The following is a 26,774-nucleotide window of genomic DNA, read 5'->3' as shown; positions in this document are numbered from 1 at the left end:
GATGCCGTATGACATAAGAAGATGGTCGTATTAAAAGGCAGCCCGAAATGACAATGCGCCTCATAACACAGACACATACATATTTTTTTTTCCTTTTATCCACTACTACTTCATTTTATCATTAGCGTCGTAGTTTAAGAGGCCGTTGATTCTTTCGTTTCGTACCACCAAAGAAACAATAGTGAACCGGAAAAGGTGTTCCCGAATTTCAAGTTCCTTTGTCGTCACAGTGCGTCCAGTATAAATACAGTTGCGTTCAGTCCCCTCCGCCATCTTGAGATTAGCGCGTTGAGAAAGCAGTTGAGGATCAGCTCGCCGTTAGACAAAAATGAACGACCAGCTTTGTAAACTTTTTGTCGGTGGGCTAAACGTGGACACCGATGACGATGGCCTGCGCAAGCATTTCGAGCAGTACGGTACACTCACCGACTGCGTTGTCGTCGTAAACAAGCAGCTGCAGCGATCTCGCTGTTTCGGCTTTGTGACCTACTCTACACCAGAGGAGGCCGATGCAGCAATGGCGGCTAGGCCGCACACCGTCGACGGCAACGCTGTCGAGGTGAAGCGAGCCGTGGCAAGAGAAGACGCCAACAGGCCAGAGGCACTCGCAAAGGTGAAGAAAATCTTTGTAGGAGGACTGAAAGACGACATCGAAGAGGAGCATCTGTCCGAATACTTCTCACAGTACGGTCAAATCGAGAAGGCCGAAGTCATCTCGGAGAAGGAGACCGGAAAGAAAAGGGGGTTCGGGTTTGTTTACTTCAACGATCACGACGCAGCCGATAAGGCGGTTGTGGTAAAGTTCCACACCGTCAAAGGACATAAAGTTGAAGTGAAGAAAGCCCTGACCAAGCAGGAAATGCAGGCAGCCAGCAGAAACGCTATGGCGCCGAGGGGTAGACCAGGTAGAGGCATGAGGGGAAATCAAAATGGCTACGGCAGCAGGGACTACGGCGGAAACTACAACTACGGAAATGGCGGAGGCTACAACTGTGGCGGCTACGGAGGGTATGGCGGACCTTATGGGGGTGGCTATGGAGACCAAGGAAGTGGCTATGGAGGTGGAAACGGCTACAATGATTTTGGCAGCGGCTATGGCCAGCATTCTTCTGGTTATGGCCCCATGAAAGCGCCCCCCTTTGGTCAGAGGAGCGCTGCGCCCTACTCTAGAGGCGGTGGCGGCGGCGGCTACCCGAGGGGGGGCTACGGCGGCGGCTACTAAATGAAACTGTAGAGTGGAAAATCAGCTACCCCACCCCCTTTCACAGCTTACCTCCAGCCGGGATTCGGACGCTCAACTCAAATTCAGTAACGGGGCTTCTGCCGCGAAATCCAACAGCGGCAGAGATAGGACACAGAGATCCCCCCTAATCATAATGAAGACCTCAAAAACCCAAACAGGTAGGAAGGTCACTTCCCAGAGAACCTGATAATAACGATCAGCGGCTGTTGCCGTTCAACTAGGACACGTATAATGAAGAATAAACACAGTGATCCCTTTTTATTGTATGCCCACGCCAACGGCGTGTAGTTGTCGTTTAGAATATTTTTTTATTTGCGTTCACTCAGTTTATTTTCGATGTAGGATTGTTTTTCTGGTTATTCTAATATTTGCATTTTTAGCAATTAAATTTTTTTTTTCCTGGATTAAAATTAGTGTGATTTCAATGTATGAGGATGAGAAAGCATGTTATGTGGATTTGGATTTAGATGTCTCATTACATCAGTTTGTATAATTATTTACTTGAGTCATTCAACAAAGGCGGAACATTATGCAGTTACTTTGTTTCCTTCCCAACGACTTTGTATTCAAACTCTCCTCACGCATAGTAATAGTTTATAAATATTGTTCATTTCTCATTACCTGTAGCAACTTCTAATGTATATTGTATACTTTCATGTCTGGAGAACAAAAACCTACTGTTAAAACACCTTGGTATGCTTATGTATGTTCATTTTAAATAAAACGTTATACCACTTAGCTTAGTTACTTTACTTATTTAACCAGGCTTCCTCAAGTTCATCCACAGGTTTTGTAAGTGACTCATCTTGTTAGTTACATGGCATCTTTCCCACTGTTAATTCCCTTACACTCAGGTGGGTGACACGGTTGCAGAATGGTTGTACTCTACCCACAGCCAATGCATGTAGGCTTTGAAGGGTTTGACCTTGTTTTTAAAATAATGTTTTAGACAATGCTAATATGACTTTATTTTCTTTTTTACATATTTGAATACATATCTATATGTGGACATGAGGGCTCTGATTTTATCTTTGATTATTCTTACATTTAGGTGTTCTTACTCGTATTCCAGTAGGCTATCCCAGCCATAATAGCCGTAGCAGTTTGTTTTAGGCTACATCAGGACCCTGTTGATTACCTGGGGTCGATTGTGATAGGAGTCTGAAACATATCTCTTTAGGATATCCACATCCAGCAAACTAGGTATGTAAATCAACCTGTCTTCACTCTGTGTTGGTCAACCATGTATGGAATATCTTCATGAGATGGTGCACAAGTGTGCCATGATTTAATATTAAACAACTTAACTGACAATTTTAATCATAGCTCAATGCGTCTTACATAGCTAATCTTAAAGTAAAAACAAAGGGGGTTTACTTAATTTGGCCTTTAATGAACTTTTAAGTGGGTGGAAGGGGACCCAATTTTTTTTTTCCACCATTAAAAAATAGATAATGGAACAAGTAATTTGGTGTCTCATTCAGAAGACATTGCTCTGCCCAGTTTCTCACGCTGTTTTTCTCCCGTCTCCTCCAGGTTGCTACGGTAACCTGGGTAACATCACCCCGAACACGATGGGGGGGACCGGAGAGTGGTTGTGCCTTCTCTCCCTCAGGTGAAGTCAGTTTTCACAAAGGATTCCCCAGTGTGGTCAAATTGCATTTGGAAGGGTTGTCATTTAATTTGGTGGGTTTAAAAAGTTTGCGGGTCTTTTTGCAGGGTTCCTACACAGTAAGTAAATGTGTAGATTTTTATTTATTTATTTTTTTAAACAGTGTGTACTAAGATTCCCCACATGCCCCATACCTGTAAGAAATCTGGACATGACGTGATCAGATTAGTTTGTGAAGATGTGGCAATATTGTTGAATGGTGCACATAACAACCAATAATAAAATGTGTAGGAACCCTGCCTTTGATAACACAGTGCCCCGGTGCTCGTTAGTGCTCTTATTCTCAGTGAGTAGTGGAGATGTGATTTCTGAACAACACGCCAAATTATGCAAGAGTTTTCCAACCTTCTTGTTCTGTGGCCACTTAAAATGAACCTAATTGTCTAATTGGTGTGGACATGAGTGACGATTGAAGACCACTGACCTCAGTGCTGATGCCCAGGAAGAGTGAGTTTGCACTTTGGGCACTGTGAGTTTCAAAATATGCTAAGTATTTGATTATATTGTTTGTTTTTCTACAATATGGCTGTCATTTTCCACTTTAGCCCTACCTGAAATAAAATAGGTGGTAAAGAGGTAAATGCATTTGAGTGTAAATCTTGTGTAACTTTTTAAATTTTTGTGAGGTGTTAATGAATTGTGAATTACTCAGTTGCTGTGCATTTGGGCCACAAACCCAATAGGGGCTTAATATACACCTGGACTTGTAAGCATTTCTACAGACTTTGAAGACAAGGAATAATGAGGTCATATGTTGAAAAGCTCCAGATAAGATGATCCTTTATTAGTCCCAGAGTGGGGAAATTTACATTCTCACAGCAGCACATGGATAGCAAATATAGATAAAAAATAGAATGAAAATATACCGAGTAAGGGAATATTTCCACCAAATATTTTTTAAATAACTGTACAAAAACATAGTATTTAACAATTATTTACATTCACAATAATAAGTTATGTATTGCATTTAGGAAATGGGGGGGGGGGGGGGGTTATTGCACTGTGGCATATTGAAGTTCGGTTTGTGGTGGAGTCCATGGGGTCTGCTCAGTTGTAGCCTACAGTCTCTCAGCAGTGGGAAAGAAGGACCAGCAGTAGTCATAGTAAGGAGACATAAGCATTGAAGTTACTCACTAGATGTCTATTGCACTTACTTGTACAAGACATCTTCAGTGCTCATGAGAGTTTTGAAATATTTAGTTGCCAATGTTAGTTATCCCACTAAACCTAAGGAAATTATATTCTATACGATGTGTAAAACTTTTTTTAACTGGAATATCTCCTAAAAGTCAGATCTATAAAAGACAGGACCAAACAGCAGCATCTTTTAGCAGCACCGTTTTAAAATAGGTTTGCTGATATCTCACCATCACGGTGTAGTGACATATCTGCAGGCTGAGTGATGCAGACGGTGGGGTTGAGACGGGTGATGTAGCAGACTTGTAAATGGCATCACTGTAATCAATCTGCTGCCATTTAAACTGGGACTTTAGCCTGTGTGTAAAGCTTTTTACGCACATTTAAGTGTAAATTTTAATGTCTTTGCAAGATATTCAACATGTGTCCAAGTCACAATTTCCAGGTACTTGAACTTATCAGTACACTGAATAAGAAGGGTATTGATGGAGCGGTTTGGTGCCTTTGTTTGGCCGGGGGGGCACAAATCATTGTTTTAGGGTGAATTTGAGCGCAATTGCGGATCTGAGAGCATGCTGAAATCTACAGATATGGAAAGATTAGTTAGTTAGTTAATCTGCAGCTTGTTTCTTCAGTGTCTGTAAATTATAGATTGGTATCTGAGTAAAAAAAATGTAAGATCTGCTATGACAGCATAACATAAATCATTTGAAGAGAACAGGTGCTGTTGCTGTTTATATGTAATGAAAGGTCCAGAGATAAGTTAATTATCTAATGCAGGTGATATTTACATTGAACTTGCTCTGAAACACATTGGCCTGAGAATTTCTATTAACAAAATATTTTTTCCACTTTGAAATTCAGAAAACCCAGAAAGCACAGCTTATGGCAAATACTCGGGTTACTGAGTTTTCGTCAGTTTTATTATTGTTTTCGGTGTTCAGGGCTGCCAACCAAAGGTTTATCTATTTACCTAAAAATGCATTATTGTTGGTGAGGTCTCTGTGTTAAGTCAGTGTGGATTTTTATTTCATTGGTAAGTTTAAAGGAAGCTGCCTGTTCCTGTTCTGATTGTACTGTGACAGTCCAGGTGTCCCAGTGTGAAACAAGTACTGTGTTTAAGTGATACTTGACATGACAACGGGAGTGTAAATTTCACTTTTGTTCTCTTACCTTTTATAGGATATTGGTGTTTGATGATTCCTGACCCTTCCATAGGAAAAGGAAATGTTATGTTGGCCGTGCTTTTTTTTTAAAAAAAAATCTCCAATAAATATATATATTTCATACAAAAAGACTTGTTATGTTACTTTATTACACTGAGGATAGTTTGGTTGCATGTCTCTCCTGGTGATGCCTGTGATGGGGTGGGGGGGGGTCAAAAGTAAGGTTGCGAACTGACCTGTGTCTGTCTGTCACACTGATTTTCATCGTGTTGGACATGTGGTTTGCAGAAGTGGTGAATGTGTTCATGTTTAAAATCAACTAGGATGGGAGATACTAAAATCTTTTGACCAGAGTCCATTTTCAGGCTTTTAGACCACAGTAATGTGTGTTAATATCAAGGCTTCAAATTTGTGGTGCTGGTAGAGGAAACTGGCTTGGCTGGATTGTGGTTCATGTCAGGGTTCTCCTCTTGGGTAAGTCCAGCATCACCTCAGGGTGTGTGTCCCATTTCCAGCCTCAATCACACGATTTCCTGTATCTCGATGATTAAAACGTGTTGTGGCAAAATGTATTCATATCAAATAATGGTTGTTTACATTTTACCAAAACACACAATGCATATTCTTAGTGTTGTGTTGAATGTATGTTATGACTCAAAAATTTTTTTTAACGTTTTTTAAATAAATCCTGTAATATTTTTTTTTGGACACAGATGAGATAAGTGACAAGTCTGGGTCATAAAACTGAAAAAGGAAAAAAATAATCCCGTGTAAGCTATCACAGTTGGTGGTGGCACAAGTCAGTCCTGTTGTAACATGTCTTAATACCATGTAAGTTCTTTTGAACGGAGGTAGAAGAAACACTTTTGGATTCGGCTGCTTTGGGAGGTGGGGGCTGAGATGAGTTCCATAGAAGACATTTTATCTTTATCTTTCTTACACTTTCTGCAGAGAGGCCAAAGAATTACAGATGTGGGTCAGCACTGTGAATCAAATCAAGTAAAATAATGCTCTATTGGTTGCCTCAGAGTGTTGGAGATTGCTGTTTGCTGTGGGTTTAAGACCAGTGTGACTGGTTTGTCTTTCATAAATAATTAGAGGACATTGCGTTTACATTGTGGCACTGTGAACATGTTGCCCGTCTGTCATGGAGGTGCGACTCCCTCTTCTGTTTTGCCTTTTTTTTTTTTTTTTTTTTTTTTTTAAACATTTTTGGAAGCTATTCCTCATACAAAGCCCTGCGGATGGAAGGTGTATGCCACATGTCTTGTAAAGCTCCTTAATATGTAAAGTAAATGTGTGTAAGGTAAATATGTGATTTGTAAAATTGGGCTATGTAAAGTTGACTTCACAAAGTAAGACAATTTAACTGCAGTGGTAAACTAACTGCATGCATAATAGTAAGTCATGAAATCACGGTGAACACAAGACTTGACATCTGTTAAGTTTGTAGCTGCCATAGTAGCATATATGTAACTCACACAGCATTATGAAGAATTGAAATTTTAAAGAGTAAAAATGATCAAAGTGAGCCACCGCTGTTCACCAATGAAAATGCTGTGCAAAAGTTGATGTAAGCTAAGTGTTTGGTACTCTTGCCAAATATATTAGATTTTGGTATGAATTCAAGACCAGTGGGAACCATTCTTCCTGTCCAAAATGACGAATAACTGGAGGCCATGCTGTCGAAGCTCAAGCCCTTTATAAATGTTGCAAGGCAAGATACTTGCACACACTTGCATATGCATACTTAGGCTGCTATATGTTAAAACCGGCTTCTTATTTAAGGTTTAGCTTATTTAAATGTCTTTAAATAGTTTAATAGTTTAATAGTTTAAATAGTCCACTTACTGCTCCCGGGACCTGAGTCCTTATTTTGTACCATAAACATGTGAATGTGAGCTGGTATGACAATAAAATTCCTTGAATATGTTTTTACTTTTGTGTTACGACACATCAGCCTCCATATGTTTTACAAATTCTATTTGGATGTCTTATAGATTTTTTTTCCCGCGGGAAGCCTGCTTTTTAAATGTCTGTCTAAATCTGGTCTAATTTAATTCCAATAAAAATTCAAATCTAGTAAATGCCGATTTGCGGGGTATTTAAAGAATACAGAGTTGCACACCGTTGAAAGTCGGTTGGCTGAAACAGGCATCATCATTGCTGTGCCGCTGTATTTGGTGGTTGTACCGAAGCACCACTGATAAAAAAACAACTCAGGAATTAATTGGGGTTTATTTGTGTGCTTTTGTAATGTACTAGAACAAAACGAGAGACCGCGAGTGCTGCTTCTCCTGAGCAACTGAAAACAATATTTCCCACACTACTTGAATGCAACAGCAACGTGAGTCGCTTGCCAGCCAATGTGGTTGCTGGGTTTTCAAAGCTGACCAATCAGCAGCAAATACGTCTTACGAAAGCAAGTGAGTCAAATGGCCCGCCCTGACGTTTTTTCATTGAAGAAGAAAGACGGTCTTAGCATACCGTCTTCGGAAGAAATTCGATCATGTCGACTAAACTGACCAAGCTTTTTGTCGGAGGACTCAACGTGGAGACCACAGACGATGGCCTTCGCAAATACTTCGAGCAGTACGGAACACTCGATGACTGCGTTGTGGTGATGAACCAGCAATTCGGACGGTCCCGCTGTTTCGGCTTTATCACCTACTCTACACCAGAGGAAGCCGACGCAGCAATGGCGGCTAACCCACATGTCGTCGAAGGCCACAATGTGGAACTGAAAAGGGCCATCTCCAGAGAGGATGCTAATAACCCGGACATCCTCGCCAATGTGAAGAAAATTTTCGTCGGTGGTGTGAAAGATCACATCGAGGCGGACAACCTGACCGAATACTTCTCCCAGTTCGGTGTGGTGGAGAAGGCCGAAATCATCTCAGACAAGCTGACGGGCAAGAAGAGAGGCTTCGGCTTTGTCTTCTTCGAGGACACCGACTCCGCCACCAAAGCGGTGCTGACCAGGTTTCACACTATCGGCGGAAACAAGGTGGAGGTGAAGAAAGCTCTGACCAAGCAGGAGATGTCCACCGGTGGCCGAGGTGGAAGGGGGCGAGGAAGAGGGATGTATAACTATGGCGGCGGAAGAGGAGGAGGAGGAGGTGGCAGCTACGGAGGGGGCTACGGCGGCAATTACGGAGGTGGCTACGGCTATGGCGGCGGTTACAACGGTGGTGGTGGCGGAGGATACGGGGGATATGGGGGATACAATGAATACGACAGCCAGATGGGGGGCGAATACAGTAATGGTGACTTTGGGGAGGGCTACGAACAGCAGCACTCCAGTTATGGTGCAATGAAGGGGAACGGCTATTCCTACAGGAGCGGGGCTCCTTACAATAGAGGCGGCGGCGCTGGTGGCGGCTACGGCAGAGGTGGCGGATATGGCGGTGGCTATTAGTAGCTCCCTCAAGTTTTGAAATGTTCACGGGGACGATTCAGATTACAACGAACTTGAATTTTCAAACACGTATAACAAAGCCCAGTTGGGGTGAGGGGGTCAGTTTGAAGGGAACGGTGCCCATCACCCACAAAGAATGAATGAAACTGTCCCCTGGATCCTGCCCCCCACCCCGCTCACCCGGACCCCATTTGTCCTCTTATTCCACACATAATGTATTTTATGTACTACTAAGAATGGTGAATTAATGAATTGTGCTTCTGGTATAATGAAAAGACTTGTTTTGAACCAATTGCAAGGCTGTATTTAATGTCAGTCACTGCTTCTCAACTCAGAATCGAGTTTGTTTGTCTTGCAAACCAGCCAGATTTGTCTGTTATTTTTGCATCATAAACTCAGGGTTTTCAGTAGAGTTGGTGGCAGTGTCGGGCAGCATGGGACTCGATTGCTTAATTTTCTTGATCTTAAAACACATGACAAAGGTTTTTTTTTTTTTTGAGACATGTCACGGACTGTTTCGTCAGTTGTAAATTACTTTTTCCACTTTTGCCGTCCCATCACAGGCTTTTTTTTAAAGATTAAAATTGTTTAAACTACATGTGTTCACCCCTATGTTTATTCTGCTTTTATTAAAGTTTTTAATGTTTTGAAGTCTCGCAGTCTTAATTCAAATCATATGGATTACATTTTGACCCGGCCTCTTCCTTAACCCTGTAAATCAAGTTCATAAACCGACCACCAGGAGGAGGTGTTGCCTGAAAATTTCCGCATTTCCACTTCATCGGCCATTTTATACGAGTGATGGAACAACCTGTTTGTGTACACGAATAAAAGCTGCCCCTTTTTTGAAAACACGCAGTGAGTAAATCAGCTTTCCTCGGGTCAGTGAAAACACACGTCTTTTATCGGCGTTGTTGGGATATGTAACAGTAATCCATGAATGAAGTTAAAGTACGAAATCTGTCACACGCAGACCATCTTTTAGAGGTGACTGACTTTGTAATTACGCTCAGAAGACTTGATTTAGTTTGTTTTTGTCAGTTCTGCTGTTAGGTGCACTGGATGGTAGAGACGTGCAGGGGAGCTCTCACTCTGATCTTTTTTTCTGTGCGCAGAAACGTTTAGAGCAAATCTTTTAGTTACCGAACCGTACACACTGTTACATAATTAGGCTAAACACCAGTTAGGGGTGTTACAGTTTCATTCTTGAATCAGCACAACATCGCGATGCCTCATTTTTCTCATGTTTGCTTTACATTAAACTTTCAAGACAAAACAAGTTTTTACAATACAGAAGCAGACATAATAAGGCACGGAGATAACAGGGCTTGAGTCTTTCAGTCATTCAAAGTATAAGTTGAATTTCATTATTTGACATTTTCAGTTTAAGACCAGAGAATGTTACCTGCAAGGCCTGTTGATATTTGCAGTGCTGTATTTCACTTACTTGTTAGCCCATCTTAGATAAATAGATAATATCTAACGCCCCAACCCCCGTACATTTTGCTGATTGATCTGCAAATATTTAGAAAAATTAACTTGTTAATTCGGTAATTTTTCCCAGCTAAAATATGAAATGTTCGCTGGTTCAGGCTTCTTAATTGTGCTTTTCTGTGTTAAATCCTCATTTGGGGTGTTAGAACACCGTGCAGACACACACACATGCTTTACAGGCTTATATTCCAAATAAAATTTCGTGTGAATAAATTCATTATATCTTTGTGTAACGGGCATTTCTTTGTTTCTTTGCATTATAATTCCTGTTATTTATTATGTTACATTTTAAATACACGTTCAGCGCGTATAATTTAACATATAAATATTAAAAAGAATATCAACATATATTAAGATAAAAAAAATTCTTAATATATTTCATGGAATAGACGTTCGCCGAATCAGTCATCCTAGAATAGGATAACGGAGGGATTCCTCCTGTTAATAGACGATCTCTGTGTGGCTGTACAGCGCTCACGCCTGCTGGGGTATCTGACTCCGTGAGGATGGACGGTGTGTCGTTGGGGTAAGTTGGCTGAGCGGTAGGGATTATTTTGTAAGGCTGTGATTCCCGGCGCTTCTACGCCTGTCGGATAACATTTAACCTCACATGATCGACCAGCTTTAAATCCAGCACAGACAGTCCCAAGAGCGTTCTCCTAGCACACGAACCCAAGCTAGCTTTGTTAACTAATTAGCTTCGCTTAGTTAGCTAGCATCGTTGGCTGCCAAGCTGATGAAGTAGTGCTAACCAAACTCCCAAGTTAACATGTTGGCATCAGGAAAACTGGCATTAAGTCGCCGCTTATAGACAGTGAGCTGACTGTAGACTGGCTCTCCAAAGTGGTTCTTATTACGTAATTATTTAGGGCATGTAACGAGCTTATGTTAGCAGTGAAGTTTAATGATTAGCGATGCTAAGAGCTAGCCAGCCTGCCAACTTTACGCTCAGCAAACTCAAAACAAACATAATTTCTCGTTGAATTCCTCATGAGATTTGGACAACAGAAAGACGGGCTTTCCGTGAGCCGTCAGAGTCATGGATGAACACGGATTAGTCCACGGACTTGTGCTGGTTTGTTTTGAAATAATATCCACCGGCTTGTCGACGCGGGTCGCTGTGAGAGTCAAGGATGGACATGCACGGTCTATTTTCTTATTAATGTCAAACGCTACAAACCAAGCAAATCTCCCGAGAGATCAGTGCTGGGCGATGCCACAGTTTTTGTTTAATACCTGCCACTTGCTCTCGGGTTTGGACTCCTGGAAGACGACAGGGTTTTGTTTCCTGTGTGATCAGGCTGGATTATGAAGTGCTGTACCTGTCTGCAGAGAGCTTACAGGACAACGCTGGGAATATTATGTATTTTTCTTACTTTCAGCATATTGCATGAAAAGACAATAAATGTGGCCCAGTCATTAAGTATTTTTTTGTGAAGCCAAAGCCTGATGTGGTTTATTCCTGTCTCCATACAGTTCAGCGAGCCACATAGTTGCACTGGGTGTCTTGTTTCTTTATTGCAATGAACTTAAACTACTGTAGTTTCTATTGACTCCTCCCACATGCGACATACTGTGGCTGTAAATTACTTTGTACTAATACATGACTGAAAACTGTAAGTACAATCCCCAGCAGTTTTAGAAAAAGAAAATATGACTAGATTTTAAATGTTTTTGTCTTCTGTAGAAACAAATGGGTTCAGGGCTGAGAGCCAAAGACTGGACAGGGATGTCACAAAGTAATTGTTTGTTTGTTTTGGTCTTTTCATGGTGCCTACTGACCATAAGAAGAATAAATGACAGCAGCTTTATTCTTCAAGTCCCCATGACTTAAGAACACGAGTGAAAGAAAAGTGCTGGAACACATGAACGCTGCTGTGCAATGAACCTGAACATAATGGGGATCCTCAGTCAAATAGATGTGCTTGAGTGGTTATCTAGTGCGCTTGGCATGTTGTCAAAATGACATCCTTCAGTTTAATTCATTAGCTTTACAAATAGTGATCTGGACTTAGAAACTCATGTACTTCTCACTTCTCTCAACGATTAATCGATGAATCAAGAAATCAGTCATCAAACTGCTTGATAATGAAGTCATTTTTAGTCGCAGTCCTAGACGTAAGCCGTGCTTTCTTACCTGTGCGAAGACGGTTTCCGTGTAGAAATGAAGATTATTATTAAACGAGCAAAGGTCAGTGTCGTCATACAGGCATTCAGAAATGGCTGGCACTGGCAAATAGTGAGGCATGCTCAGAAAAAGCTTTTCACAGATTTCACCTGCGGAGTAACCTAAACAGAGACACAGTTGGACATTTCCTGAACAGCTTCTTGACAATATCAACAATGCGATTATATTAAAAGAACTCAAATCCTCTCTTTGTAACCCCAGAGATGAATTGTCTAACCGCTGGGTCATCATCTGCCTTCCGTTCATGCAGACACTGTCTCTCATGTCTTACCAATCTGGTGGCCACGCCGGCCTCGCCGCGTGGAAACTGTGCCACGGACTCAGAGGAGGACACGGTGGATGGAGGGATGCACACCTTCAACCAGAGGCACATGAAGAAGGCCTTCCAGCTGATGAATGACTTGCGGAGGTGTGTTGTTGACAGTCTTGTTTGCTACAGTTACTGCTTTCACTTAAAAAGCTGCCAAACAGAGCAAAATATTTAAACATAGTCTCTCCAGCTGCGTGAAGTCCTTGTACTCCTGGAAAATTTTTAAATAAAACGCTGGAGATAAACACCTTAAGTGGCACATTTGCTGGCAGCTGTCTCGTCTTGTTTTTAAAGATGTCCCTCCTTCCTGGCTTATTTATTTATTTTTTTTCCATCACACTTTAATAAATAAGACTTATCACCTTGTCCTCACTCCCTTTCACTCCTCATGCTTCAGTAAAAAGATACTGTGTGACGTCCAGCTGGTGGCGGGGAGCATCGAAGTGCCAGCTCACAGGGTGGTCCTGGCATCCTGTAGTCCCTACTTCTGTGCAATGTTCACCGGTACACACACACACACACAACCGTTTGCTTGGCATTATATTTTGATGTGTGTGTGTGTGTGCTGGTGTGAACTGAACTGAGTGTGTTTGTAGGTGACATGAGCGAGAGCAAAGCCCATCAGGTAGAGATCAGAGAGGTGGATGGACAGACTCTGAGAAAACTGGTCGACTACATCTACACAGCTGAGATAGAGGTCACAGAGGACAATGTCCAGGTGAGTGTGTGTGTGTGTGTGTGTGTGTGTGAGGAGGGAGAGCGAGGAAGTGAAGGGTTTTCCTGTTTTCACTTGACCGTTTGTCTCTTTTCTTCTGTTATGGTGACTTGTTATCGCGTTTCCAGCTTAAGTGTTGCTTTGAAAACACTGATGTCGTGTATTGACGGCAGATGTTAATAGAAGGATATAATCAACCTTCTCTCATCATGTATCCTCCAGTTTTTGTCACAATTTTTTTGCGCTTTGACAGTTTGGATAATTAAATCCAAGCTGCGCTGCTGTTCCCAGTACAAAAGAGCTGAGCTCATGTCTTTAGTCACGCAGTTACAAACCTTGTTGTGAAGTAGGAAACTTGCCTTGGAGCTGCTGACTTGACCTTTTTCCATGCAGAGCCCTTTTGTTTTGAGCAAAAGCACAAGCGAAAACACAGCAATCTTGTGAGTTGTGTGTTGACAGCCAGCCCCTCCAGGAAACTGCCGAAAATCTTAATTTTCAAAAAGACAGGTTTCTGTAAGCTGTGCAGTGGACACGCCGATACTTTCTGATTGTCTTTTATTTTAAAACCATTTATTCAGAACAGGAGCAGATGTTTGAAGACATCATGATTGCAAGACATGTGAGAGCTGGTGATGGTTGTGAGCTGTGAAAGCACCGGAGTTGAGCCCTTGTTTGTCTCGGTGGCGTTAGCGCGGTCGCTGAGCAGCTCTGGCTCGGACTTGTATAAATACAACAGGATCAAGCTGCAGGCAGGACGCTTCCTCTGATTATTAGCGCAGGAAGCGTGCGTAGAGAGAGGCAGGAAATCCTCCCAGTGTTAGCAGCGTGCTCTGTGTGTGTCTGATTGGCTGGCTCTTAAATGTGTGTGTGTGTGTGTTTTAAACTGTCGGCTCATGTTCAGTAAAACATTGCTTTTGCTTTTAATTTCTTCAAAGTGCTTGTTTTGCCTGTACAGTACAGTGTGTGTTGTTTGTTCTTTTCTCATTCCTTTCCCTCTCCCTCAAACTCAGCATCTCTGACACAAAGAGAGACAGAGAGAGAAAGTGTGCCTATTCTCTTTTAGGAGACTTAAGGTTTCACGCCGGCTGTGCACAACAGAGGACGGTAGCAGTACACAGTCAGAGGACGAGCGAATGTCGAGGTGGACGTAGACTGCGTCGCTGACCTTGTTAAGCTTATGTGTTGGGATGAAGCAAAGTGAATCTTCTTACCGTTATGCTTTCGTCAGTTCACCAACTGCCTGTCCGCCTCGGGGCTGAAGAAACACAGGATTCTTCAGCAAGAAACGCATCACAACATGTCATCCTGCAGGCACCCACTGCCAGTCTAATGTGAAGGCCGTGTGCCGTATTTCTGTTGTTTACCTCACAGCTGCTGCAACCAAACATGAAATGATTGCTGTCGTGGCAGCTGTCCAGACTTGTAAACTGCGGTGTGGCATTTTTGTGTCTGATGAGACCTCAAACTCGTGGATCTGTCATTCAAACCAGCCTCCCTGGGTTTTATTTCACTGTCCCAGGCCAGCAGCACTTGAAACAACACGTCTCCAACACCTCCTTGCCATCTGCGTACAAAAAAATGATTTAAAATATTCTGCTGGCCTTATAAACAAATTGACTGAATGGGTACACGTTAGCCAGCTTGTTTGGCAGATCGATTGAGTGGTTACTTTTTTACTTAATTTAATTTTACTTAACTTAATCCAGCTGACCGAAAACGCCACTGCTGAAGTAACGAGCCATTCACACATAGAGTATGTGTTGATGTGAACTGCTCGCTGACTTCCTGCAACCAAATGTTCCTAAATCCTCAGCGTGTGGGTGGTGAGAAATCGTGCTCTAATGTGTTGATTTTAAACATGTGTGAATCAGTAAGATGAACCAGAATATGGATGCCCTGTTTGTAAGCTCTTCCACCTGTTATCCACTTGAAGTTATAAACCGACTTCACGTGCGCGTGTGTCATCGTCGCCGCCGCAGGTTCTGCTGCCAGCAGCCAGTCTCCTGCAGCTGATGGATGTTCGTCAGGTTTGTTGTGACTTCCTCCAGTCTCAGCTTCACCCCACCAACTGTCTGGGCATCAGAGCCTTTGCTGACCTGCACACATGCACACAGCTTCTCAACCAGGCCCACGCATTTGCCGGTAAGCTTCTCAATATTCACACCACAAACTGTGAGTCAGTCTGTGCCAGTGTGTGGTCGCTGATGGTACTTGCATAGCCCTGAAAAATGCTGAAATATTTGGAAAATGCTACACGTTCAGACATCCAGCTGTCATGGCTTAATGGTCTAAGGGGTGTTATAGATGATGAAACAGACTTCTGGGACATGTTCACATTTTAGCTCAGACCAATTTTGGGTCGAGTGTTTTTCTGTTGCGTTAAACTCTGCGTGTTTGTGTCCCTCAGAGCAGCATTTCACTGAGGTGGTGCAGGGAGAGGAGTTTCTGGGTCTCTCACTGCAGCAGGTGTGCAGCCTCATCTCCAGTGACAAACTCACCGTTACCACAGAGGAGAAGGTCAGACTTCACGATGCACACACACACACACACAATGCAGCTCTTTTGGTAAAAGCTGTTTGTCTTTTTCCTTCTGAGTGACAACAAAAATTATGTGTATATGGGATCTGGGAGATAAAGGAGCTGGGAATTTCTGTAGCTGTGTTAATGACGTGTCCTCAACATCCACACTGTGTCTGATTAGCTCGCCTGGTAACAGGAAGAGCATGTGTGTGTCATCCTGCTGTCGGAGCAACAGCAGTTAACGACTGCTGCCCCCCCGCCACCATCACTCCACACTGGTGATAGTTGTGGTTGTCCTTCTGTCCATCTCATTCTTATGAACATCTCTGGAGCATCTTGAGGAGATTTCTTCACATTAGATTAGATTTTAGAGGTCGATTTTGGTTGTTACTCGAGAATTCATTCGCTTACTTTGACAAAATTTCGCACAAAATTCTGGCAGACTGCGACCGTATTTTATGTTTGGCCAGATACTGAATTAATTTTTTTAGTGTTTCTGTCTTGAAAATGTACTGATTGTGTAAATTTTCTGTGCCGCTGTGGTCTAAGATGTGTGTGAAGTGTCCATGTTTTAGAATTTGTAGCTTCTGTTGAAGCACACTTGCTTCCCCGAGTAGGTTGATGAGAGAGTTAAAACAGAGTCGTTGAATAGCCTTAAAACAGAGTTATTTATTTAGAAACAAAGATCTTTGGAGATCCCACCTCAGAACACAAGTCTGCTTCAGCCTAGCGCCAAGTGGGATCTAAAGCACTCAAGGAAGTACATCATCATATACTTTAAGATAACACTGGTTGTTAGTCTCAACACCTTTCCACTCAAGCCAGAGGGGAGGGGTGGTGTATCAGTGTCTTGAGAAATAGTGTCCTTCTCCTACTATGCATGATACCTCTGTCTCCCTCAGAGTGTGCAGTCCTGAGACAAACAACCAGTTCTACATGATTATAACATTAAGAATTATACTAAAGCATATAACAGAATAAGGCATGTTAAACATTTATTAATCCACAATTCCTTGCAGCAGCATCCATATTTGAAGAATTATAGTCGACCAAAAGCTCATTGGTTTTGAGGTATGTGTTGGTCGAGGGTGTCCAGTGTTAACCCTGGAAGACAAGGGGGTCTGGGGAGTTGCAGAGTAATGGTCCACCCCCCTCACTGATGCCATTGTGTTCCCTCTGTGCACAACAGGAGGGGCACTCAGTCCCTCGTTTGCCTGAGTGGAGGTGCTCCACAGGCCAGCAGGAGATGGTCAAGTGTGAATATGAGTGAATCAATGAATTTGAAACAGAAAGGTGCCCCCTCCCGCCCCCGTGTAATGCCGACGCCCTGCTGGGATCACCTGTGAACGGTCGACGCTGGCATTTTCCTATGAAAGGAGAGAGTATCTACTGCTTTACTGATGCAGTTCACACACTCTCAGCGACTGAAATCGCCCAAACACTGACACTGACGAGTCACTGTATTTTTAAGTCAAAGTAGGACAAAGAAAAGGACTTTGTGTTCGCTGTAACCATCGTTGCTCTGAACTATGAACAATACCGTGTCATGTTTTCTCCCCTGCTGCGGGTCGACTCTGCTCTCCATCTCTTCATCTGTTAGGTGTTCGAGGCTATGATAGCTTGGATCAAGCACGATAAGCCAGCTCGCCTGGAGTACATGCCCAAACTGATGGAGCACGTCAGACTTCCACTCCTGTCAAGGGATTACCTGGTACAGGTAAACGGCGTTGCTACCCTTTGTATCATTATGCAGAAAAACCCCAGCAAACACATTTTACTCATGGATACAAGTTTGATGTTGTGAAGGCTGTAAGTTCCATTGAAAGCAGGCGAGAGTCATCCAGATTACAGGATATGTAGAAATACTGTAGTTATTGAAGGCCTGAAGATGTTCCACTAGTTCTCTATGAGCCTTTAGTTGTTAAAAACCCTCCTGGAAGTGAAAGTGAAAACCATTTGAGGGGGTCTAGATATGGAGGTCAAATATGTTTACGTTGCTTTGGTTCCCTGAAAAGAATATTAAAGATAAATACAGTGTCCTTTTCACTTTGCTTCACCACAGTGCTGAATCAAAACTAGAAGTGGGTGGGGTTTATATTTTTTCTGTCAGTTGGGTTGATATAACACAGTGTTTGTTCTTGCATATATATACATTACTCAGTATGCTCCCCAGCCTGCTGCCTCCATCTGTGAATATCTATTCGCATAAGTAACTCGGTTACACTCGTTATGAGAATGAGAAACCCAGTTTACATGATTGGGGTGGGCGTTTAGAGAAACCTGAGGTGGATTTCCCCTGGAGGATGCAAATTTCTGTGCCTTTGTCCATCACCCCTGCCAGACAGACCCCTCCCTGTGCTGTTCGTTGGTGTTAAATAAAGGTGAAACTTGTTCTGAAATGTTTCAGATTGTTGAGGAAGAAGCGTTGATAAAGAACAACAACACCTGTAAAGATTTTCTCATAGAAGCAATGAAGTATCACCTGCTGCCAGCTGACCAGCGGCACCTCATCAAGACGGACAGGACGCGACCACGAACTCCCATCAGCATCCCAAAAGTACACAAACACGCACATAAATCTTCACGCCACTGAACAAGACAGCCCATAACCGAACATGAACCGATCAGCTGCAGCATTAAAACCACCTGCTTAATATTTTGTAAGTCCCCCCAAAAGTGCTCTGAGCTATCAGAGAAAAGGGACACGGCATCATCGGTGGGTGTGTCAAAGAACATCCATGCGATTGCCAGAACCCAAAGTTCCCCCGCAGAACATCACATTGTAAACAAAGGATTTAATCGCTTCACCCGTCTGTGGCGTTAATGTCGTGGCTGATCGGTGTGTTTGCCTCGTGCTAATCACCAACGTATTTGGCTGCATATCTTCTATTGTACGCACTCTTACTGTAACTCGGATGGCTGATGCTGACTGTGTGCGTGTGCAGGTGATGATTGTGGTGGGTGGTCAGGCCCCGAAGGCGATCCGCAGCGTGGAGTGTTACGACTTCCAAGAAGATCGATGGTACCAAGTAGCCGACCTGCCTTCCAGACGCTGCCGAGCAGGTCCGCCTGTGATTCCCTCCTGTTTTTGTACGGCTGTAAAATAGTCAGTCAGAGCCGACTGTGGTTTTTCAAACACTTCCTGAGTTTACTGACTGCTGATTTCAGTTATCAACAAGCAGACGGCCTTCGTGTTTAGTCTGCACATTTGAGTACAGGGAATGAACAGAATAACTTAACACAACGATTCAACAACACCACAGAACTGAACTTAAAAAGGTTAATTAATGACTCTCAGTAGACTTCACCTCAATAAATGAAGGACTATTTATTATTATTAATATTACATCATCATTTAGAAATGTAAGACGGTTGTCAAGAAGTGGGGAAAAAAGCAAAGATTAAAAAACATAAAATAATTTGATAAGTTAACTTAAAGCAACTTGTCTAATGTTTTTTTTTTTTATGTCTGCATTCTGATAAGATTTCATTCATTCATGTGTCAGTAAAATGCTGATGCCTGGATGTCCCTGAATGCAGCAGTAATTACTGCACCTGCTGTACCAAACTGCAGTAACAACAACAAAACTTTGGTTTATTTGTCATACCAGAAAAGCTGAGCTTTGCTTTGTACTGTATGTTGTCAGTGGGTTTAAACATGCAAAACCACTTGTGGTTACACCACAAACTGAACTTGTACACATTTCATTTTGTGTATGTGTGTGTGTGTGTGTCCAGGTGTGGTTTCCATGGCAGGTCATGTGTATGCAGTCGGGGGGTTCAACAGCTCGCTGCGGGAGCGAACGGTGGACGTGTACGATGGACTGAGAGACCAGTGGATTGCGGTGGCGAGCATGCAGGAGAGACGCAGTACACTGGGAGCTGCTGTGTTGGGGGATTTACTGTACGCTGTCGGGGGCTTTAACGGAAGTATAGGTGAACACACACACACGAACTAACGGGCTGTACAGTTGTAACAACAGTAGTTATTAGTACCAGGTATTTACCTTGTTCTTCTGTAAATAAAACATGTTACCTTCCACACAAGTTCAAAATTTTCTCTGACTGCACTGAAATACAAAACCATTTCCTGCTGTAGAAAAAGGCAAAGATATCTTGCAATCTAGGAAAATATTAGAATGTAAATGAAATTTTTGTAAGGGTCTAAGTTGATTTAAATTTCAAGTTGAGTTAAGACAGATGTGTGTTAACAGCGTGTGAGGAGCCCGTTGGGGACTCATGAGGAGGGAAAAAAAAGGTAAAAGACCTGCTGGTCACTGAGCAAAGTGCTCATGTACTGATTCCCTCCATGTTCTGCACACCTGTTGTTCCCATCTGGCTTCACAGATTTATCTGTAGAATAGAATATGAGCACACCTGCCTACTTCAGTGTTAACAGGAAGCACAGGAGACACGGCAGCCATTTTCTTCTCCTAACACGCCTACCAGCTGGATGCAGAATGTTCACAACAGTCTTATTCCAACACATTCACGGTATTTCATGCTCTCATTTGTTTTCCTTTCTGTTTTATTTCTCTCTCTCTCTTTATCAGGTCTGTCAACAGTAGAAGCCTACAATTACAAAACCAATGAGTGGATGTGTGTAGCCTCCATGAACACGCGACGCAGCAGTGTGGGTGTTGGAGTGGTTGATGGTAAGGTAGAAGTGTGTGTGTGAGTGAGTGACCTGGGTTTCATCATTTCAGTGGAAAGCCAAAATTCAGATGTCACCTATGTTAATAACCCTGCCTGTCTGTCTGTCTGCCTGTCTGTCTGTCTGACTGAATGAATGGATGTTTGTCCACAGGTAAGTTGTATGCAGTAGGAGGATATGATGGAGCGTCTCGCCAGTGTCTCAGCACGGTGGAAGAATACGACCCTGTCACTGATCAGTGGTGTTATGTAGCTGACATGAGCACACGGCGCAGTGGAGCAGGTACACACACACACACACACACACTGTATATTCGATATAAAACACACAGGCTTATGGCTCTTTAAAAGAGATGCCCGCGCCTTTACAAACTGCAGATAAGCATTTTTATTATTGAGATAAAATTTCTTTATAGTATTTTCTGTAATTTAAGGTCATCTACACCAGCTGAAATGTGTGTCAATGTGCTAATAAAATAGGCCTGACACAGTACATGTTGTGTAGATAGATACTTTATTGATCCTGAGGGAAATTCAATTTATATCTTGTTTTTTCTTCTTGTAAATGCTTTATTTTGTATTATTATTATTATTTGTTATTTTATATTTTGTATGGTGCCAGGAGAGAGAAAAATCCGGAGTCAAATTCCTTGTATGGTCACACATACTTGGCAAATAAAGCTGATTCTGATTATGATTCTGATGATATGGTGGTGCAGTTTTCCTTTGTAGCAACAGCACCACCAAGTGGACTTTCTCTGCAAATGTATGAGAAAAAGCAAAAAACCCTAGAAAGAACACAACCGTTACTGTCCATTACAGTGAGCAACATGATTGTCACTCACTGCGACATCATGAAGAAAAGCTCCAGATTAGAAGAAAACAAAATAAATGTAAAAAACGACAGCACGCTCACGCCGATGCCTCTCTGTTTGTGTGTGTCTGTGTTTTGTGTGCAGGCGTGGGTGTGTTGGGCGGTCAGCTGTATGCAGCAGGAGGACATGACGGTCCTCTGGTGAGGAAGAGCGTTGAGGTGTACGACCCGCAGACCAACACCTGGAGACTGGTCTGTGACATGAACATGTGCCGGCGAAACGCAGGTGAGATAACGACCGCAAACACACAGCGTCCATCGAACACTTTAAACGTTAAAGGTCTGCGTGAGGCTCTGATCTTGTGGCTTCATCTTTCCAACAGCCACACGATCGCATGTAAATATCTAGTCAGCAACTGTTCTTTAGGCCACAAAAGCTCGGTAACTAAAATAGAGATTTCGTTTTTTGTTAAGCTTAGCTTCAGATTACAGTTTTGTAAACAGCAGCCGAAACATTTGTTAACCAAGCAAAAAGTGATGAAGTTAGAGCTGATTTTCCTGTTAAATATTGTGTGCAACAATCTCAAAACGTTGGTTCCAGTGAGATCTTGCTTTGCTTATCCAATCAGAGAATGTAAAATATAAGCAGAATCTGTGGGATGTTTGTGTGAAATGTGGCTGAGAACCTGCAGAAACTCACGAGGCAGCAACGTTCATTTCCTGTTGTGGCGTTTACTCTTTGAATCTGCTGAATGACAGACAATTAAGAGTTTTGGTTACAGATTTGGTTACTTCGTCCTGATGAACACATAATACAAAAGGTATAAACAGCTTTGTTGGAGTTGTTCAGTGTGTACAACTGTCTCCTCAAGGTGTGTGTGCTGTGAACGGGCTGCTGTACGTGATCGGAGGAGACGATGGGTCCTGTAACCTCTCGTCTGTAGAGTTTTACAACCCGACCGCAGACAAGTGGAGTCTCATTCCCACAAACATGAGCAACGGACGCAGCTACGCCGGTGAGTGTGGCGTCGCCACAGAGAAGTAAACATTTTACCTGCTCGCGTTTCGCCCGGCTCTCACTCTTTCATTTTATTTTCTCACTCCTGCAGGAGTCGCAGTGATCGACAAGCCGTTATGACCGGGGGCCTCCCACGGCGTCGGGCCTGCGTCGGCAGAGACTCGCTCGCCTCGTGTCAGAAGCTCAGCAGGCAAACGTTGAATTGACGCCTGAGACGAACTCCTGTCCAAATGGAGGGGACGCCCTCAAGTCGTCAGCTGAGTGAACAGTTTAAGGATGCATCTTGAGCAGTTTTTTTTGGCACTAAACCACAGCCTGACTTTGTTGCTCTGTCCAAGTCATTTCCCTTGGTGAGATCCTGAGTTTGAAGCGCTCTGTTGCACTGGATGAAAAACACTAACCACAAGAAAGTGGACTTTTAAGAACTCGGCCTGTTTTGAGCACAAAGAAAGGCGGCCGTATCAGCTGACTGCGATCACTCACTCACGCACTCAGATGCTGCTGCTGGAAAGACTCGTGCTTTGGAAATGGACTCAGGTGGACTGAGCAGAGCGGAGGACTTTTGATGCCAAGTGGTGTGGCGTTCATGTGATCGGCCTAAACACACTCGGGAGGCTGAATGCAGAGATTTTACATGACCAGCCGTGGGAGCCATTTTTTAAAAAATGGGAAACTATTTGCACCACTTGATGTTAAGAAACGAACCAGGTGGTGAGATTCCAGTGCCAACCGTTGACAGGTCCAGAGAGGGTTTGTTTTTTATCTTGTGTGTCAGAGGCCTGGAATTAGCAAGATTAATTTGAGGAATGTAGAAAATGTCTTATATGCAAATCAGCTATCATATTTAATATTTTCGAAATTGTTTTTAGAGAGGTTGAGAACCACTGCTGGGGTCCCAGAACCAGGCGGCTGGTCTGGTCCCACTCAGCATGGCTTGTTCCTGTCGCCGACACACTACTGATGCACTGATCGTTTGCACTGACTGACGCAGACCGGCAGGCTGGCTGTCCGACTCTCTGATTGGCCCGACCGGACGTCTTCCCATCTTTCTGATTGACCAGCTGGGATCGTTGAGCTGCTATCAGACTGACAGACGGCTGCGCGGCCGGTCTGTCTCCATTACTGAGGATTCAATAATTTCATGGAAAATTAAAAAAAAAAAACCAAAAAGCCAGCAGGGATGATCAGAATAATCCAGGAGTCACATGGTGTTTGCATCTCTTACGGAACAAACAGAGAAGATGAGTTGTTTCTGTTCGTTCAGTAAGGGACTGTGTCAAAATGCACTGTAGAAATGCGGCTGTAAAATCCTAACGTAAAACATGCAGGTTTAAGATTTTCTATTTATTGTTTAAGGGCCACTGATCGCATAGCATTTGCTCATATCGAGGTGAGGTTCTCACTTCATTTTTTTAAGCCTTGTGTCACGCTTGTGCTCGACTCACATTTGTTCAGGTGACGGCGGGTACATTTTGGGTGTAGTTATTTAGACTGGTGCCATAGCTTTGAAGAAAAGAGATTAATAGAAACTGGGACCATACTGTTGTTTTTGTATGTTTGGTCTGTGGAAGTCAAATTTTGAAGTGACTTGACGTATTCAGCGATCACTTTGGAGTCTCTCCGCTGCTGCCTCGGCAGACAGCACTGATGCTTCGTGTCGAAACACGTACTCAAATTCTCATAGCACAGCAGCACATCCTGCTTTACATTTTTTGACTGTTGTTGATTTGTGTGCCAGTGGGAGTTCACACTAATCAAAAACTTCCACTTGAGCTCAGTTTGTGTGTGTGTTTTGTGCGAGCTGCAACGTCAGAAGATCAGAAATCCCAAAGGAAAACAAATTAGCACAGAGTGATTTTTTTTTTTTCTTGTCCTAACTAACAACGGGTGTAGCGTTGGATCAAAGGTGAAATTGTGGTATTTAATAGCCAATGTTGGTGCACACACCACAGACACTAGTTTTTCTTTTGAGTTTCTCTTTCTTTTGACGGTGCTTTACGGAGCATAAATTGCACAGTGAGAACTCAACACTTTAAAGTAGAAACAGACGACTTCTCCTGCTGCAGTTTCCAAACGCCAAGACAACCCGATCACCATCTAGTTTTAATAGCAGCCGCCAACAACACAGGGCAAAAGTGTGAGTTTATTTGCCCATTTAATCCGTAACGGTGACATAAAAGCAGCATAAAAGCCAGACTGGATTAGCAGTCGGCCTTCATTTCTCCCGAGATATTTCGTGCCTGGTGGCAGCTGAAATAGCACAGGGAAAGTGAGGTTTAGAGGCTTTAAAAACAAAAACAAACTGTCTTTTGCCAGCGTAACAAAATAACGGTGAGTATGTAAATGCGGTCGGCAGCAAATGACGGGTGATTTCATGCACAGCCAAATAGTGCTGCTTAAAGTGAAAAAAGGACTCTTTGAAGTTCAGGTGTGTTGGTGTTCATGTTCTGAATAAAAATGGAAACCAGCGGCTTTGTACATGGTGTTGCACACAGTAATCAACAGTAAGTTCTAACTGTTTGAAATTTGATCCGGATGTGCTAAAACATGTAAAAGCAGCAGTATGGATGAGTTCAAAGTTCACTGTTGACCTTTCACCTCAGCTGGTCTGGTTTTAACCTGATCGCAGGGCCCTCGACTTTCATGAATTATCATCTGCTGATGTTCAGACTTCCGGCGATTCTGATCATCTTCTCGAGACCTGAACGAAAACCCCACAAGAGCTACTGAACGGACACTGAAGTGAGACTTGTTTTCAGACAAATACGGTTCTTACTAAGCACAGATGTTATATTTTTAATATCCTAAACTGGATGTTAATAATGTATGTTTTAGAAGATCGTGTTTTTTTTTTCTCCTGAAGCTTGGAGTTGTGCGCTGTACTCACAGGTGATTTGTAACCCTTCAGACTTGAAATAGTTAACACTAATACTAAAGCAGGCTCACTTTGCAAAAGAGCTGCAGGCTGACTTGTGCTGCTTTGTCAAAATATGTACTGAGGATGTTTTATGTCAACAGAACTTCCATTTTCTGTCACATGAAAGTTGACTTTCTGTTGAAAGGACAGAACAACATATCTGTGGAGATTCTCAGTCATCCAGGTCATATTCACTCAAAGAGTTAAAGCAAGACGTCTGGACTTGTGAAGATTTGGCTTGAAGACGTTTCGCTGCTAATCCAAGCAACTTCATCAGTTCTGAATAAACTGTAATAAACAAAGGATCTGATAGTCCTGCAAATTTGTCTGTGTAGTTTGACTGCCAGTGATGGCCCTCTGTGGCCATCTGATGGCCCCCCACCAGTTATTCCAGAACTGATGAAGCTGCTTGGATGAGCAGCGAAACGTCTTCAAGCCAAATCTTCACAAGTCCAGACGCCTTGCTTTAACTCTTTGAGACAGAATGACATGAACAAATGGATTCTCCTTCAAGAGCACAGTGAAGTTCAACCTGATTTTGACTCTCAGCGTGTGTCGCGAACCAACGTAAACCTAACGTAAAGTGAACCTTTTGGGATCTCTGATCCGCCTCGATGACAGAAGACACGAGAGGGATTTCATTACACAAAATAATAAAAAGTACACCTAGTAAAAGTACACCTGATTTGTCAAGGTAATGACAGCACAAATAAAATAAAAATCATGCTGATGTATGTTGAGGACCATGGGAAACTTTATTTAAATCATTACTTTGGAAAAGTAATAGTACATTTACTCACATACTGTACTCAGGTACACTACATTTCATGCTCGTCGCCTACCAGATATTTTGCAAAGTAATTAATTAATGTTAATAAGATTAATTAAGAACACAACCAACACACAGATTATGATGTGTTACTAAACAGTATACTTAATGTTGTTAAATTTGGGTTTTTAATAGGGATGCACCGATATGAAAATTTTAGCCGATATCTGATACTAATATTAGTGTTATGGCCGATAACCGATATTTACCGATATCGACAATTGTTTAAAAAATATAAAACGTTTCTGAGATATTAACATTTTGTACAGACTGAAAATCATGCAAATTGAATTTCTGAATGTCTTCCTCTATTGTCAAAACGTGTTTTACTTCCAAATAACAAGGTTACAGGGCTACCACAGAACACAAGTAACCAACAGTGCCACGTTTTTAGCAAACTTTAACACATGTAGCAAGTGCGTAACTAAATTAAAGTACAGCTCAAAACTCCTGTGAGAAAGCTGGGGTCATAAATCACAATAAGGATCAGAAATCAAAATAATATCCTGACAAAGTTACCTTATCAAACTTGCCAGCATTCATGGTATTAAAGTGCAAAACATACTTTAAGCTACTCTATCAATTACATCCTGCAAACTCTTGTGCATGCAAAACTGCTCTCTTCATTTCAAAGTTTTCATCAATCCACAGAGCAGCAAGGCTCAGCATACTCACCTGAC

The 26,774-nt window shown here is 42.6% G+C and overlaps 3 protein-coding genes across 6 annotated transcripts; all 3 read left to right on the top strand.

The window, feature by feature from the left end:
- Window positions 1–263: 263 nt before the first annotated feature.
- LOC124067917 (heterogeneous nuclear ribonucleoprotein A0-like) lies at window positions 264–5,344 on the top strand. Of its 4 annotated transcripts, none has more exons than XM_046405706.1 (4): window positions 264–1,401; window positions 2,295–2,446; window positions 2,780–2,858; window positions 5,235–5,344. In XM_046405706.1, exon 1 carries the CDS (start codon window positions 329–331, stop codon window positions 1,220–1,222), a length of 894 nt encoding a protein of 297 aa, XP_046261662.1. In that variant the 5' UTR covers window positions 264–328; the 3' UTR covers window positions 1,223–1,401; window positions 2,295–2,446; window positions 2,780–2,858; window positions 5,235–5,344. The 4 variants fall into 4 exon arrangements, with proteins under 4 accessions (XP_046261662.1, XP_046261663.1, XP_046261664.1 ...); XM_046405707.1 differs by having other exon boundaries at window positions 2,780–2,929; XM_046405708.1 differs by lacking the exon at window positions 2,295–2,446.
- Window positions 5,345–7,659: 2,315 nt separating this feature from the next.
- LOC124067916 (heterogeneous nuclear ribonucleoprotein A0-like) lies at window positions 7,660–9,287 on the top strand. Its single transcript, XM_046405703.1, has one exon. It carries the CDS (start codon window positions 7,728–7,730, stop codon window positions 8,634–8,636), a length of 909 nt encoding a protein of 302 aa, XP_046261659.1. The 5' UTR covers window positions 7,660–7,727; the 3' UTR covers window positions 8,637–9,287.
- Window positions 9,288–10,524: 1,237 nt separating this feature from the next.
- On the top strand, window positions 10,525–25,305 carry klhl3 (kelch-like family member 3). Its single transcript, XM_046406691.1, has 15 exons — window positions 10,525–10,656; window positions 12,569–12,727; window positions 13,026–13,132; window positions 13,225–13,346; window positions 15,323–15,485; window positions 15,751–15,860; window positions 17,464–17,580; window positions 18,271–18,420; window positions 18,809–18,926; window positions 19,602–19,799; window positions 20,417–20,518; window positions 20,671–20,799; window positions 21,476–21,616; window positions 22,203–22,346; window positions 22,440–25,305. The coding sequence occupies exons 1-15, from the start codon at window positions 10,637–10,639 to the stop codon at window positions 22,466–22,468; spliced, it is 1,809 nt and encodes a 602-aa protein (XP_046262647.1). The 5' UTR covers window positions 10,525–10,636; the 3' UTR covers window positions 22,469–25,305.
- The last annotated feature ends 1,469 nt before the right edge of the window (window positions 25,306–26,774 follow it).

The sequence above is a fragment of the Scatophagus argus genome, chromosome 12 (assembly GCF_020382885.2).
Source record: "Scatophagus argus isolate fScaArg1 chromosome 12, fScaArg1.pri, whole genome shotgun sequence".
NCBI classification, from domain to species: Eukaryota; Metazoa; Chordata; class Actinopteri; family Scatophagidae; genus Scatophagus; species Scatophagus argus.
This window is presented reverse-complemented; position numbering and strand designations above follow the sequence as displayed.

Excerpts from the sequence above, each read along its gene's own strand:
- klhl3 (XM_046406691.1), top strand. The coding sequence starts at position 10,637 with ATGGACGGTGTGTCGTTGGG. Across the intron at positions 10,657-12,568 it reads ATGGACGGTGTGTCGTTGGG|ACACTGTCTCTCATGTCTTA; the intron begins GTAAGTTGGCTG and ends CCGTTCATGCAG. Across the intron at positions 20,519-20,670 it reads GGGTGTTGGAGTGGTTGATG|GTAAGTTGTATGCAGTAGGA; the intron begins GTAAGGTAGAAG and ends GTTTGTCCACAG.
- LOC124067916 (XM_046405703.1), top strand. The coding sequence starts at position 7,728 with ATGTCGACTAAACTGACCAAGCTTTTTGTCGGAGGACTCAACGTGGAG.
- LOC124067917 (XM_046405708.1), top strand. The coding sequence starts at position 329 with ATGAACGACCAGCTTTGTAAACTTTTTGTCGGTGGGCTAAACGTGGAC.